The sequence below is a fragment of the Prosopis cineraria genome, unplaced genomic scaffold (genome assembly GCF_029017545.1).
Source record: "Prosopis cineraria cultivar Desert tree isolate PC_DT_omini unplaced genomic scaffold, ASM2901754v1 PC9, whole genome shotgun sequence".
Classification (NCBI taxonomy): Eukaryota; Viridiplantae; Streptophyta; class Magnoliopsida; order Fabales; family Fabaceae; genus Prosopis; species Prosopis cineraria.
Genome location: NW_026555340.1, coordinates 27,701,374 through 27,713,911, shown reverse-complemented (window position 1 = coordinate 27,713,911; position 12,538 = coordinate 27,701,374). Strand labels below are relative to the sequence as shown.

The window sequence follows — 12,538 nt, the reverse complement described above, 5'->3', positions numbered from 1 at the left end:
CAGATATTGCAACCAGCATACTTACTTCAACGAGATCAACATCTTTGCCTTCAAAATAAAATCTACAATGAATTTTCCAACTATATTGACAAGTAGGGGCTATCCTACACTTCGTCATTTCACAAGGACTATTATCATTAACCATGTAGCACACCAACCCTTAACCATTCTTACTGAAAGTTCTCTCCATTTTTCTCTCAAGCCCTAGCCTAATGACATAATAAGACTATGTGCTCTCTAGTTCCCTTTTCACTACTACAAACCCTGCATAAAAGGTCATCCAAGCACTTCCTCCTCCATGAAGCACATCAAGTAGTCAAATTACTAATCACAAGTCTCCATAAAAAATGCTTCATATCAGGCATATACTTAAGATGCCAAATCGCCCTAAATTTCATTATGAACTTGAATTGAAGAACTAGAATCTTTGAAGACCACTTCTCTTTTCTCTCTTACATACCCATAACCTAACTTGACAGCATATATCCCATTTTCAGCACCATTCCAAACAATCTTATCTTCCCAAGTATAAGTAGGTAAATGCTGCACATAATTTTCTCCTTTTCTACCTCATTTAATAGAGCTAAAATACTTTGTAGGCTCCGACCATTGTTATCAATCAAATATGCCATTGGTCTTTGAAGCTCATCTTCATAAAAAAAAATTGTAACTTTCAATTTTTCAATCCCCAAACTTGCCTATCTCTCCACATGTTACACCTTAACCCATTATCAATCCTCCACCATAATTTCTTAGCCAAAAAGTCCCTCCTTACAAGCAAACTCGTCCAACCCTAAGATGTAAGGGGACCTTTTTTCACATCTAAAAAGGAAGAATTAGAAAAATACACGTTTTTTTAACATATTTGCCGAAGGATCATTTTACAATTCAACAATCTCTGAGCAAATTTTGCCAAGAGAGCAATATTAAAATCTTCAAAACACCTAAAACCTAAACCATCTAAAAGCAGATTTTACGTGGGCGAGCATTTAAAAAAAGGATGCAGCGTCTTATCCAAGAAGAAGAATGCAGTGCACGCACACCAGATTGTATCGAAAAGAAGTTCTAACTACAAGAAATTTTAACTACAAGCGTTGATTGAATTCGGCAACGTGACTCGTTTTAAAACAAATATTATAGTCACACAAGAAATCAGCTACGAAAGTAGCTGTTAGTCACTTTCAGCTTCTCACTACGACAAAAATTTTAATTTTGCCGGCTTGGACTGGTTAAGAAAAAAGTAAGCAGGTCACATTGATCATAGATTAGAATTGTTTTTATTTCTTTGGTTATCAAAAAACAAGTGTTTTTGGGTTAAAAAAGCTTGGATTTTGGCTATATTATTACTTTGACCCTTTTAACCTTCTCCGATTTCAAAACTGTTCCTATTATTGGTACAAAATATTTACATTATAATATATAAGCATTTTTCTTAATATTCCTTATTCGTAATTCTTAATACTTACATTATAAGCCTAATTCATAATTATTAATAACTTTACATCCTCGACATAATAAATATTATGATATAAACTATTAGTCCATCAGACAATCATTTTGGTGCACGACGTTCTCTTTCTTCGTTCTTCTGCAAGACCAATCGCCTTATGGTCTTGACGAACTCTGGTTGAATCTTTCTTTCTTTTGTTTTAGCCTGTTTCAATTATTTTTAGGAAGAATGATAATTAAGGACATTTTAAGAATAATAATTTTAATTACAAATTGTGAAATTTTAAAATCTCAGTTAAGAACCATGGTCCTTAATTGTGATAAAAAAATATAATTTGTAAATTAAATTCACTAACGCGATTTGAGAATTCACTAATTTAATTTAAAAAAATTACTAATGTATATTGTGAAAACATGAAACCCCATTTGAAAATAGAATGTTTAACAAAAAACATCATTTGGGAATTCACTAGCTAGACTTAAAAAAATTTCTAACGTATATTGTGAAAAATGAAACCCTACTTAAAAATCATTAATAAAAAGTGACTTATCTAAATTGGTATTTTTTTATTAAATAATCAATTTGAAGTGGAGTTTCATGTTTTTACAACATACATTAAAATTTTTTTCAAATTGAGTTTGTGAATTCTCAAGTAGTACTTTTTGTTAAACAATTGATTTTCAAGTGGGTTTCATATTTTCACAATATACGTTACAAATTTTCTCAAGTTGGATTAGTGAATTCTCAAGCGATAATAATGAATTTCACCTCACAAACTACATTTTTTTATCACGATTAAGGATCATAATCCTTAATCAAGATTTTAAAATTTCACAGTCTGTAATTGAGATTAATTTTTTTAGAAGGTTCTTAATTGTCATTCTCTTTTATTTTTATTTAAAAAATATGAATATTTTTTAATTTTTTTTAATAAATTATTGTTTCAACTTTTAAAAACAATAAAAACTTTTCAAAAAATTTTAAAGCCACTTACTGGCTCTTAATTTTTTTCCCATCAATTTGCTTGAGGTTCATACTTGAGCAATCGCAATATTTATTTATTTTTGATTGGCCGACGGCGATTACAGTAATCCAAAGTTGAACTTCAGAAGAAAGGAGGGGAAAGAAATTGATAACTGCTCGTGTAATTTCTCCTCTTAATTAATAAAAGTTACCTTGCTTGTAGGGGGTGAAATGCGGTCTCAGAATTAGGGGGGAAAAAAATGAAATAAAAGCCAGCTGAAAAAAGTACCGCGAAATTGGGACCAAAGGCGCAGGTTTGAAAGAGTGAATTTTTAGGCCTAAACGCGGTCGCAGCGGGAGGAAAACAATTCGAGGCCATTTCCCGCCAGACCCCCTTGTACAAATACACTCTCTCGCTCAACTTCAGAATACAGTTCGATTCATTCGTCTTCTAAGCTCCAGACCTCTAATATCATATACTATTTTGAAAGAGGATGGTTAAATCAGTTACCTCAGATGCGATTTCGATATTGCTTGCAAATCCCTCTCCAGATTCTTCATCGGAGCTTCCTGAGATCGTCGTCCAAGTTCTGGATCTCAAGCAAAGCGGTAATAGATTCATGTAAGTCTTCGCCCTTTACCTTCTGCTACCACATGCTTGTCTGTTTAGTTTAATCTGTGCAAGTTTTTGTCTCATCTTATGCTTGTGTTTGATATTTTTTCCATTTGACGTGGGATTTCTTTGGGATTTCCTTCCCCCTTCTTAGATTCAAGTGACTGATACCCACCATGATATGGTTTGATTTTGCTGCTTGTAAATTGGGATTCTTGAAATCACCCTCTTTTGGGTCCATGCTCGAACTTTTGACCCGATAATAAGATGATGACTTTGTAATTTATATTGAACTGGTTTTATTTCTGCTGTGATCTTTCTTCGAAGAAAATGAAATCCGTCAGCCACCATTCCAGTGATGTTTGATTATTTCCGGTTCCATCGTTCATGGGATCTATTAAGTTTTGAAATTGTTGGTTATTTATCTGCTATAGGTTCACTGCTAACGATGGGAAGATGAAGTTAAGGGCAATTCTTCCTTCTAATCAGAATTCCCAGGTCATTTCGGGAAATATTCAGAGCCTGGGTCTTATCCGGATAGATGATTATACTCTCAATGATATCCCAAACAAGTCAGAGAAGTAAGAGTGTTTGCGATGCCCCTTGCACATGACTTGATATATTAACTAATTTGTTTACTGATATCCTGTGTTTTGTTTTGTTTTTATGTTGCAGATATCTTATTGTCACAAAATGTGAATCGGTCTCTCCTGCACTTGAAATGGAAATTAAAACAGAAGTCAAGAGCGAGTGCCCCGTTACGCTTTTGAATCCAAAGCAAGAGGGTGAAATCAAAAGCGAGGTGAAAAGCGAAGGTGCTGGCATTATTTTGAGACCAAAGCAAGAAACAGTGTCCAAATCTGCCGCTCAGATTGTTCACGAACAACATACAAAGTAGGCCTTCCCGTGATGTTTTTTGGATTCAGTGCCTAATAAAATTTCTGGCTCAATCTTTAAGCTCTTTTGGTTTGACTCTGAGCATTTAACGCTTCTTGAATTTGTCTTTCAGCATTGCCCCTACTGCACGGATGGCCATGACACGCAGGGTGCGCCCTCTTGTTTCCTTAAATCCTTATCAGGGTAATTGGACGATAAAGGTTCGTGTAACAAGCAAAGGCAACATGCGTTCCTACAAGAATGCAAGAGGGGAAGGTTGTGTCTTCAACGTGGAATTGACAGATGAAGATGTAATACACAAGTCATATAATCAAACCTTTTAGACTGCGAATCGCTACAATTTGAATGTTGATTGAATATCTATGCAGTTTTTAACTCCATTTGGCTGTAACAATGCAGGGAACCCAAATTCAAGCAACAATGTTTAATGAGGCTGCCAGGAAATTTTATGACAGATTTGCGCTTGGGAAGGTTTATTACATTTCCAAGGGAACTTTAAAGGTTGCTAACAAACAGTTCAAAACCGTCCAAAATGATTATGAGATGACATTGAATGAGAACTCTGAGGTGGAAGAGGCCGCCAATGAAGAAAGTTTTGTACCAGAAACAAAATTTAACTTTGTCCTGATTGATCAGCTGGGTCCTTTTGTCAACAGGAGTGACCTTGTTGGTGAGTGTTGTCCAGAAGGCGTAGTACATCTATTTTGAACTTTCGGATGCCCATATATAATGTCTACTTTTATGAATTCCAGATGTCATAGGAATTGTTCAAAATGTGTCTTCCACCATGAGCATTCGAAGGAAGAGTAACAACGAGAGTATTTCAAAGCGTGATATTACCATTGCTGATGAAACGTTAGTAAATACAACTGCTCCCTGTGATCAAGATTAACCTTTGTGCTTCTGCATTATACTGATTATTCTAAGATATGAACTTTTCCATTGCAGAAAGAAGACAGTGGTAGTGTCTTTGTGGAGTGAACTTGCAACTAATATAGGGCAAGAATTACTGGATACTGCTGATAAATCTCCAGTAGTTGCAATCAAGTCCCTCAGGGTTGGGGATTTTCAGGGTACGTAAAACTTTATGTTCATTGGATAGCATAGCATGATGGTGAGGGCCTTATTTGACGTGTTTTGATCTCTTCCATTTCAGGCATTTCCTTGTCAACTATAAGCAAAAGTGTAGTTCTGATAAATCCTGATATACCTGAAGCAAACAAGCTTAGATGCTGGTATAGTATTTTTCAGAAGGCTATTTCTCATGTTATGATATTCTATTGTAAATCTTATTTATGTGCCGTGCTGTTAACAGGTACGAGTCTGAAGGTAAAGATGCTCCAATGGCTTCCATTGGCTCGGGCGCATCTGCAACCAAAAATGGAATTAGATCAGTGTACTCTGACCGTATTTCACTAGCTCAAATAACCTCGAATAAATCCTTGGGGGAGGAAAAGGTGATATATTAATTCCTGCCACTGTTTGATATGAATGCTCAATGAAAATATGGTCGAGCAACTCTGCAATTTCAGTGGATTTGCAGTTAACAGTTGAGTCATGAATTTGAAGTAATCCCTTTTGATTCTTTTGGCAGCCTGCCCTTTTCAGTGTCAGGGCACATATAAGCTCTATTAGGCCTGATCAGACAATGTGGTATAGGGCTTGTACAACATGCAACAAGAAAGCCACTGAAGCCATTGGGTCTGGTTATTGGTGTGAAGGCTGCCAGAAAAATGTAGAAAGCACTTTAAGGTAATGCTGTAAGCTGCGCTCAAGTGAAAGGCGTTACTTGTCTACGTAGCCTTTTCTCAAATTTATCATTTTATCCCATCGGTTTTAGGTATATTTTGGTTGCACGAGTTTCTGATGCTAGTGGTGAAGCTTATGTCTCAATGTTCAATAATGAAGCTGAGGCAATTGTTGGTTGTTCTGCTAATGAGCTAGATAGCCTAAAATCACAGGTAGATTGCCAGTAACCCGTGTTTAAATTATTATAATGGCAAGTTGAACATGCTTTTAAACTTGTTTAGTCTTTTGTTGATTTTAGGAGGGAGAAGATAATCCATATCAAATGAAATTGAAACGAGCGACTTGGACCCCTCATCTGTTCCGGGTTAGTGTTTCTCAGAACGAGTATATGAACGAGAAGAGGCAGAGGATAACCGTCCGAGCAGTTGCTCCTGTTGATTATGCTGCAGAGTCAAGGATTCTCCTGGAAGAGATTTCAAAGATGAGCGCTTCATAATAAAATTGGTAGGCTTATGTAGAGTTTAGGTCTTTCGGTTCACAGCTCTAGGTTCTGGATTTTAGATTTTTTGGGACCAATAGCTCTAGGTTCTTGTTATTGGCTCTAATTATTAATGTATATATAAATTCGTAATTTAACTTTCATACTCTATGCTGGCAGTCTTTTGTCTTTACTACATCTCTGGATGAGCAGAATATATTGGAGCAGTCTTTTAAAAAGAGTGCAACGGAAGCTTGTTTTGAATTCATGGATGTAACCACTTGTTTTCAAACTTAGCTGCCTGGAAATAAATTTCTTCGGATTGATTTAATTTTAGCCAAACAAATCAGTATATCGATTTAAAATATAAAAACTACTTTTATATTTATACTACGATGTATGTAGTGTAATTTATTCCTTATATTTTATATATTGGAAAGTTAATTTCAACAGCTATGATGGATTTTTTATGTCATTTTTCATTTCAATTAAATTTGTTAACAGGCATTATCGAGTGTAAGAGAAATTATCCAAACAAATAAGAAGAATCTAACTGTAAATCTAAAAATTATTCAATTAAATAATTGTGAACAAAATTATTGTTTAGGTTGATTCATTTTCAATAATCAATATTGCCATACTTTACATTCCTGAGTATTAAGGCAATTGGTGATTGAATCCTCAAATGAGAGTTGCCGCCATTGGTCTCAACATCAAACACCTTTTCCGTCTTATTTAAAAAATTAAGGAACAATATTTTCTATAGATATAATTTCATTATTGAAAATAATGAAGGTCATTTGCGAATTTGCAATCACCAATATGTGTACAAGTTCATTAGATAGACACTAGTTTTATAGTTACTTTCCCAAAATACTTGCACGAAATATTTTTATTTTCATCCAAAAAAATTATAAGTTGCTCGGATGAAAATAAAAATATTTCGTGCAAGTATTTCAAAAAAAATAAAAGTCTAAAACAGGTATATATAAAAAGTTAAATATTTACCTAAATTTATCATTCAGTCATCTCATAACATGATAAGGATGGTGTGATTTTCTAAACTTAAATTGTGCATCAACTTTCCATGTTTAGAACAACTTTGCTAAACTTCAATGATGGTTGAAAAGGAATACATACTACTTGCGATAAAACTAATGTTTTTGCACACTAGCACGCTAGCACATTTGAATGCCATGAACTAATAAATCTTACAAAGAAAATAAGTTTACTATAAACAACAATTTTATACCAACTTTAAACTTCAATACCAAGATAATAACATCATGGTGTATACCAGCAAGAGTTTCATTACATCAGAAATACTGTCTTCTCCAAGATGAAGTCTTCTGTTTTGCCCATTCAAGTATTGAAATTGTAACTATCTAGTAAAAGAAAATTATTAGAAGTTCTTACTAGAAGGAAAAACCATCTTAGTTGGAGTTTAGTTTTCCTTCACCTAAAGGAGCAGACAATATGGACAACTATGTAAGGATACATATTTTTCTTTGTTTCCTCTGTACATCCTAAGATGGGTGAGTGACGAAGACACTTAAAAGGGGTTGGGGCAGACAGTGATATGCTTCATAGGATTGGCCACATCCTTGCCGCCAGCATGCCGCACGAATCCTTCTGGAGTCAGGAAGTTGCCATGGCAAACACAGACAATGCTGACTTGGCCTCCCCTATAAGTATAAAGAAAGCCTTGTATTCTCTTCCCACCAGGGCCATCTCCGGTGGTAGTCACAGTCGGCATTCTGCTTAGGACCGCCAAATCTTCATATCTAAGACCGCATGGTTCTAAAGGTCTAAGCTTAGGCCTTTTCGGTGGATTCTCTTGTCTAGTATTTGCGGGCCTCGGTGGCAAAACCGTAGTAATTGGTTTTGGGCAAAACATGATCCCTTTGCCCTTGTTGGATGATGTGTGGATGTTGGAATTGGCTCCCACTTCAGCCAAACCTCTTGGGCCTGTGTAGGGCATGCCGCATGAATTATTCACGATCCCACCTTTTAGAACATAAACAAAGAGCAAAAGAAATTTAGGTTCGGATGGGTATGATAAGATGACAAAATATTTGAGTTGCTGCATTGAGAATTGTGGCAGAAAGGAAGTGTAGGTAACTTATCTAGAAAAGCAAAATTACAAAATATTATAGCCAAGCAAATAAGTAGTTGTTAAATGAAACACTACAAGCTATGAGTCAACTGCAGTTCTACCTCATCACATTATTATTGAGGTAGAAGAACACAAGACAGAACCACACAAGTGTTCATAAGTTATCAATCTAGGACCAGCGACATAAATCTAGAAGGCAAATTTTCAACCCAGCTTTGCTGTCATGAACATTAAGCCATGTTTCAGAACATCAAGTCTTAATTAATCGATGTTTTCTAAACAACTATAACAGTGAAGTCTGTCCAGATTCCATCAAGTCCTATTGGCATAGGATTGGTCATGTTTGGGCTAAGCCTGTCATTCAGCAACACAGACATGAGACTGCATTTGACATAATCAATGCTTGTAGTGAGTGAAATGAAGCAAGCATATTAGATGATTTTGATAATTACACACAGCTGATGGTGGTCTTACTACCAGCGAGAAATGCCAGACCACCTTGTAAAGCTCGAACATTTATTTAGATTACATGGCAAACATAATTTTTTTCCCAGACCCATTGTTTGATATTAGAATTATATCCTTGCCCTCTTGTTTTTATTTCAGCTCCAATAGATGAAAGACAGGACACCCAGACGGTCAGGTTTATCCAAAGAAAAAGCAAAGCAATATGAAAATTATTGACATGAGATACAGAGAGAGATGAAAAAGCTGAGCATATAAAAAAAATCAATGTATCATTCTCCCAAAAAAGAAAAATCAATGTATCTTTGTGTGGTGAGGAGCATTGAGGAGAAGGTCCGATGTAAGGGAGGCTTGATAAAGGAACAGCAAAAGAAAACACATGTAACTTTCAGTGACTCTGATCATTTCAACTGCCCACGATTGATTATCTTGGGTGGTTCAAACATATACAAGCAATGAACAGCATCAGACAACACCGATAACATCTACATATTTAACAAGAAGAAGCACCAGACAAAGAGGAGGGAACTTTACTGTCCTTTCTTCTCACAACGACTAAACTGCTCACTTCCATGTGTCCTATGATGACTTGTTACTTATACTACTACTCACAGAAAAATAATAGAGAATTATGAGATCTAACAGAAGTTCAACACTTGCTTAATAGTTGATTAGTATGCCTGTAAATGAAAATAAATTAATGCTATGTTTGGATACATTTGGATTTGGATTTGGGCCAAGTCCCCTATTTGGATCCAAATTTTATCTTAATTCCTTCATAATTTGAAATCTTTTCTAAACCCATGTTATTTCAAACCTCCATATGCACCTTGAAACACTAACTAATGGTAATAACCTTTATTATTTAAACTACTCAAATAAATAATTTCAAATGCATGGGTTTGAAATGTGAGATTTTAAATCCAAATCTGCCAACCCAAATACTACCTAAAATGACTCTCATGTTATCTTAACAAGACATAGATCTTCTTTCCTATCAGGGAGAAGCTTCTATAACCATGTATTGCCTAGGCTGGAATTAGTTAGTAGGCTTTACTATCAATTGACGGTATTTTTTCCATTGTCGTTTCTTTAGTTGTCACGCTGCCACATGCAATCAATCTTATGCAACAAACTTGTGGGATTTAGTGCTATATCTTTTGTAGATACCTTGTCACCTTTAGGTTTGTCATATCATTCAACACATACTTGCCTTTAAGCAGTATTAAAAATCTCACATTCGAATCTTTAATGGTCGACAAACAACAGTTTTACATGTTAATGTTGCCATTCCTAGTGTTTGACACATACTATCCACTGTGGCAACGCGTATCTTTTATACAATGATATTCTAAGGAAAAATGCCATAAATGCTGCTTTTGTCCATTCAAGTTATTTTCTCCCTATTAAAGTAACTTTCTCTATTCTACTCTTTCAGCACTACGCACCACCACCAGCATCACAAGGATCCAACTTGAATAGAATTGCATAAAATCTTAAGCGAGTATAAATTAGCTTAAAATCATTTAGGAACGAAGAATAACGTGAAGCATGGGAATGTTAAGCGTTCAAAGAAGAAAATTGGCTTTTCTTTGACCATTTAATTGCGATTCCAGCCATGTGATACTGATACTTGGCCTTTTAATGCAATCACCATAAGTATTAAGAGGCAAGCAATCATTCCTAATTAACCCTAACATTAGAGGAACACGAATTTGATTCAGAAATATACATATACAAGGATGTTAAAGCGTCACCATATGACTGGTAGCTGTCAAAGCATCAATATATGATATGGCAGCCAGTTCACCAGGATGATGGAGCACAAGGATATTTTCTCATTCCAGAAGCATTTCTTCTCATTTTGTATTTTCGGCAATAATTAAAGGACCAATGCAAAACATAAATTGATTATCAATCAATCAAATAAGAAACATAGAGAAAAATGTAGTAAAGGAAAATGAAGTTACCCTCATGCTTTGATGAATCCACAGAAGGATTTGCCATTACCATGAGGTTGACAGAGGCATTAGATGCAGGAACCTTTGAAGCAGTTACAGCGGCCGCAAACTTTTTCGCTGCCGCAGCCTCCGCCGCTCTCTTCAGCCTCTCTTGGAGCCATCTCCTACCAGTTTCTGCCCTTCTCATCGTCTGCAAATCCCCAAACCTCACGAGAGTCCTCTCAGCCTCCACGGGAAGGGAAGAGGACCTATCCAAAGCAGCAGAGGAATTCCAATGAACCCCATTATGAGCCACGAGAGTAATTTCTCCAGGAATGGTTGAAGACCTCGTCAAAGGCATTTCTTCGGCATTTTGACTATAGAACCCGCCCATAGAAAGACTGAGGGAAAGGTTTAATTCTTTCACATTGGTAGATGACTCAGAGTTTGCTGGCTTCTCCGGAAAGAATCGGTGCAAGAAATGTGGAGTAGTATTGCCGTCTCGCTTGAAGAAATCAATCTGATCAACCTGGATTGTCGACTCCATCGAAATCCAAGCGAAAGGTGAAAACTTTTTGACGATAACAACTCCCCTCGAAAGGCTTCCTGAGAGAAACAGACACACAAGTTAGACGCAGGAATTTGGATTGTCACATTAAAATCATTTCAAGAAAATTTTCCACACCCACTTCCCCAAGAGATTAATGGGGATCACATACAGAGAAAATGTACAAGGAAATAGGGGAAGAAGCTCAAATCTGAAGACAACCTCGAGTTCTATGAACAAAATATTTATACAAGTAAAAAGAGAATCAAAACTGTGGGTGCAGAGCAGCCTATTATACGGCTGTTACAATGAAAACTACGGCGGCAGAGAAAGAAAGCACTGAAATGAAGGACAAACGGAGAGAAAAAAGATAGAGATGAAGGAGAGCGGACCTGAACGAGAAGATCATACACAGTTACTTTGGTCTGCATGCTGTTGGTATATAGTGAACAGTGTGACAACGCACTTCGAAATTTCCACGTGGTGATCAGACAGAAGAGAGAGAAAGAGGGGTTCAAATCGCCAGTGGTTAACAGACCCTTTTGCTCTGGCGCGACCTCTCTAGCCAGCTCGCTCTTGCTTCGGCGCTCCGAGTAGGGGCAAGTCGAAGCAAAAGTGCTCTGCTGGGACACTTGTTACATGAACCAGAGTTCTGACTCGTGAGCCATGGGACTGTCCTGTAATTTTGAAAGAAGATGGGGGTATTGTTGGTAATGGAAAAATATGAGATTGTTTGTTTGTTTGTTTGTTTTGGTGTAAATGACATTTGGATCCTTCTCCCACTTCTCCGGCGAGATCGCTCACCCGCCGTGTCTCTTCCTCACATCTGGTGCCAGAATGTAATTTTTGACATTCCATTTTTTTAAAATAAAAAATTAATTTACTTAGCTGATCATTTTTTATGAACTAATAACATTAAAAATTAATATATCTATGCATGCATAATTAGCCTTTTTTTACAGTATGTAGTTGTGAATCACGTTGACCAAACTGAAGTATCCGTTACAGCTGATTTGTTATTTTTTTGCCCTTAAAGATGTTTGTATCCATGATTTATCATCAAATAAAAATGATATAGACATTTTCATTAAATTATCAAACAGACATATTAAGAAAACATCTTAAAAATGTTTCATATATTGCTTTTCTTGCAATCTGGATATTATAGTGCAAGATGTCGAGGTAGTAAACAGAAGGAATATAATGAATACTATTGTGGAAAAAATATCAAAGCTAAAAATAGTATGCAATGACTCATGAGATTCTCCTCGCTTTTCAAACTATAAAAATATTATTATTATTTTTTACCTGGATTAGAAA

The 12,538-nt window shown here is 36.0% G+C and overlaps 2 protein-coding genes across 4 annotated transcripts; one reads left to right on the top strand and one right to left on the bottom strand.

The window, feature by feature from the left end:
- Window positions 1–2,807: 2,807 nt before the first annotated feature.
- Window positions 2,808–6,481, top strand: LOC129320736 (replication protein A 70 kDa DNA-binding subunit B-like). 2 transcript variants are annotated; one of them, XM_054966314.1, is made up of 13 exons: window positions 2,808–3,035; window positions 3,461–3,607; window positions 3,702–3,920; window positions 4,036–4,213; window positions 4,323–4,593; window positions 4,676–4,778; window positions 4,872–4,996; window positions 5,080–5,158; window positions 5,239–5,380; window positions 5,518–5,675; window positions 5,764–5,884; window positions 5,971–6,176; window positions 6,331–6,481. In XM_054966314.1, exons 1-12 carry the CDS (start codon window positions 2,908–2,910, stop codon window positions 6,166–6,168), a joined length of 1,869 nt encoding a protein of 622 aa, XP_054822289.1. In that variant the 5' UTR covers window positions 2,808–2,907; the 3' UTR covers window positions 6,169–6,176; window positions 6,331–6,481. The 2 variants fall into 2 exon arrangements, with proteins under 2 accessions (XP_054822289.1, XP_054822288.1); XM_054966313.1 differs by having other exon boundaries at window positions 2,810–3,035; window positions 5,971–6,397.
- A 926-nt stretch (window positions 6,482–7,407) lies between these two features.
- On the bottom strand, window positions 7,408–11,777 carry LOC129319384 (ninja-family protein AFP3-like). Of its 2 annotated transcripts, none has more exons than XM_054964435.1 (3): window positions 11,611–11,777; window positions 10,702–11,277; window positions 7,408–8,157 (listed from the first exon to the last, which is right to left on the bottom strand). In XM_054964435.1, exons 2-3 carry the CDS (start codon window positions 11,216–11,218, stop codon window positions 7,703–7,705), a joined length of 972 nt encoding a protein of 323 aa, XP_054820410.1. In that variant the 5' UTR covers window positions 11,219–11,277; window positions 11,611–11,777; the 3' UTR covers window positions 7,408–7,702. The 2 variants fall into 2 exon arrangements, with proteins under 2 accessions (XP_054820410.1, XP_054820411.1); XM_054964436.1 differs by lacking the exon at window positions 11,611–11,777 and adding an exon at window positions 11,391–11,429.
- Window positions 11,778–12,538: the final 761 nt, after the last annotated feature.

What these genes read in the sequence shown, in the direction of transcription:
- LOC129320736 (XM_054966314.1), top strand. Translation starts at nt 2,908, where the DNA reads ATGGTTAAATCAGTTACCTCAGATGCGATTTCGATATTGCTTGCAAAT. An exon ending in GCAAACAAGCTTAGATGCTG is followed by an intron (nt 5,159 to 5,238) that starts GTATAGTATTTT and finishes TGCTGTTAACAG; the next exon opens with GTACGAGTCTGAAGGTAAAG. An exon ending in AATCCTTGGGGGAGGAAAAG is followed by an intron (nt 5,381 to 5,517) that starts GTGATATATTAA and finishes TTCTTTTGGCAG; the next exon opens with CCTGCCCTTTTCAGTGTCAG.
- LOC129319384 (XM_054964435.1), bottom strand. Translation starts at nt 11,218, where the DNA reads ATGGAGTCGACAATCCAGGTTGATCAGATTGATTTCTTCAAGCGAGAC. An exon ending in GGATTCATCAAAGCATGAGG is followed by an intron (nt 8,158 to 10,701) that starts GTAACTTCATTT and finishes ATGTTCTAAAAG; the next exon opens with GTGGGATCGTGAATAATTCA.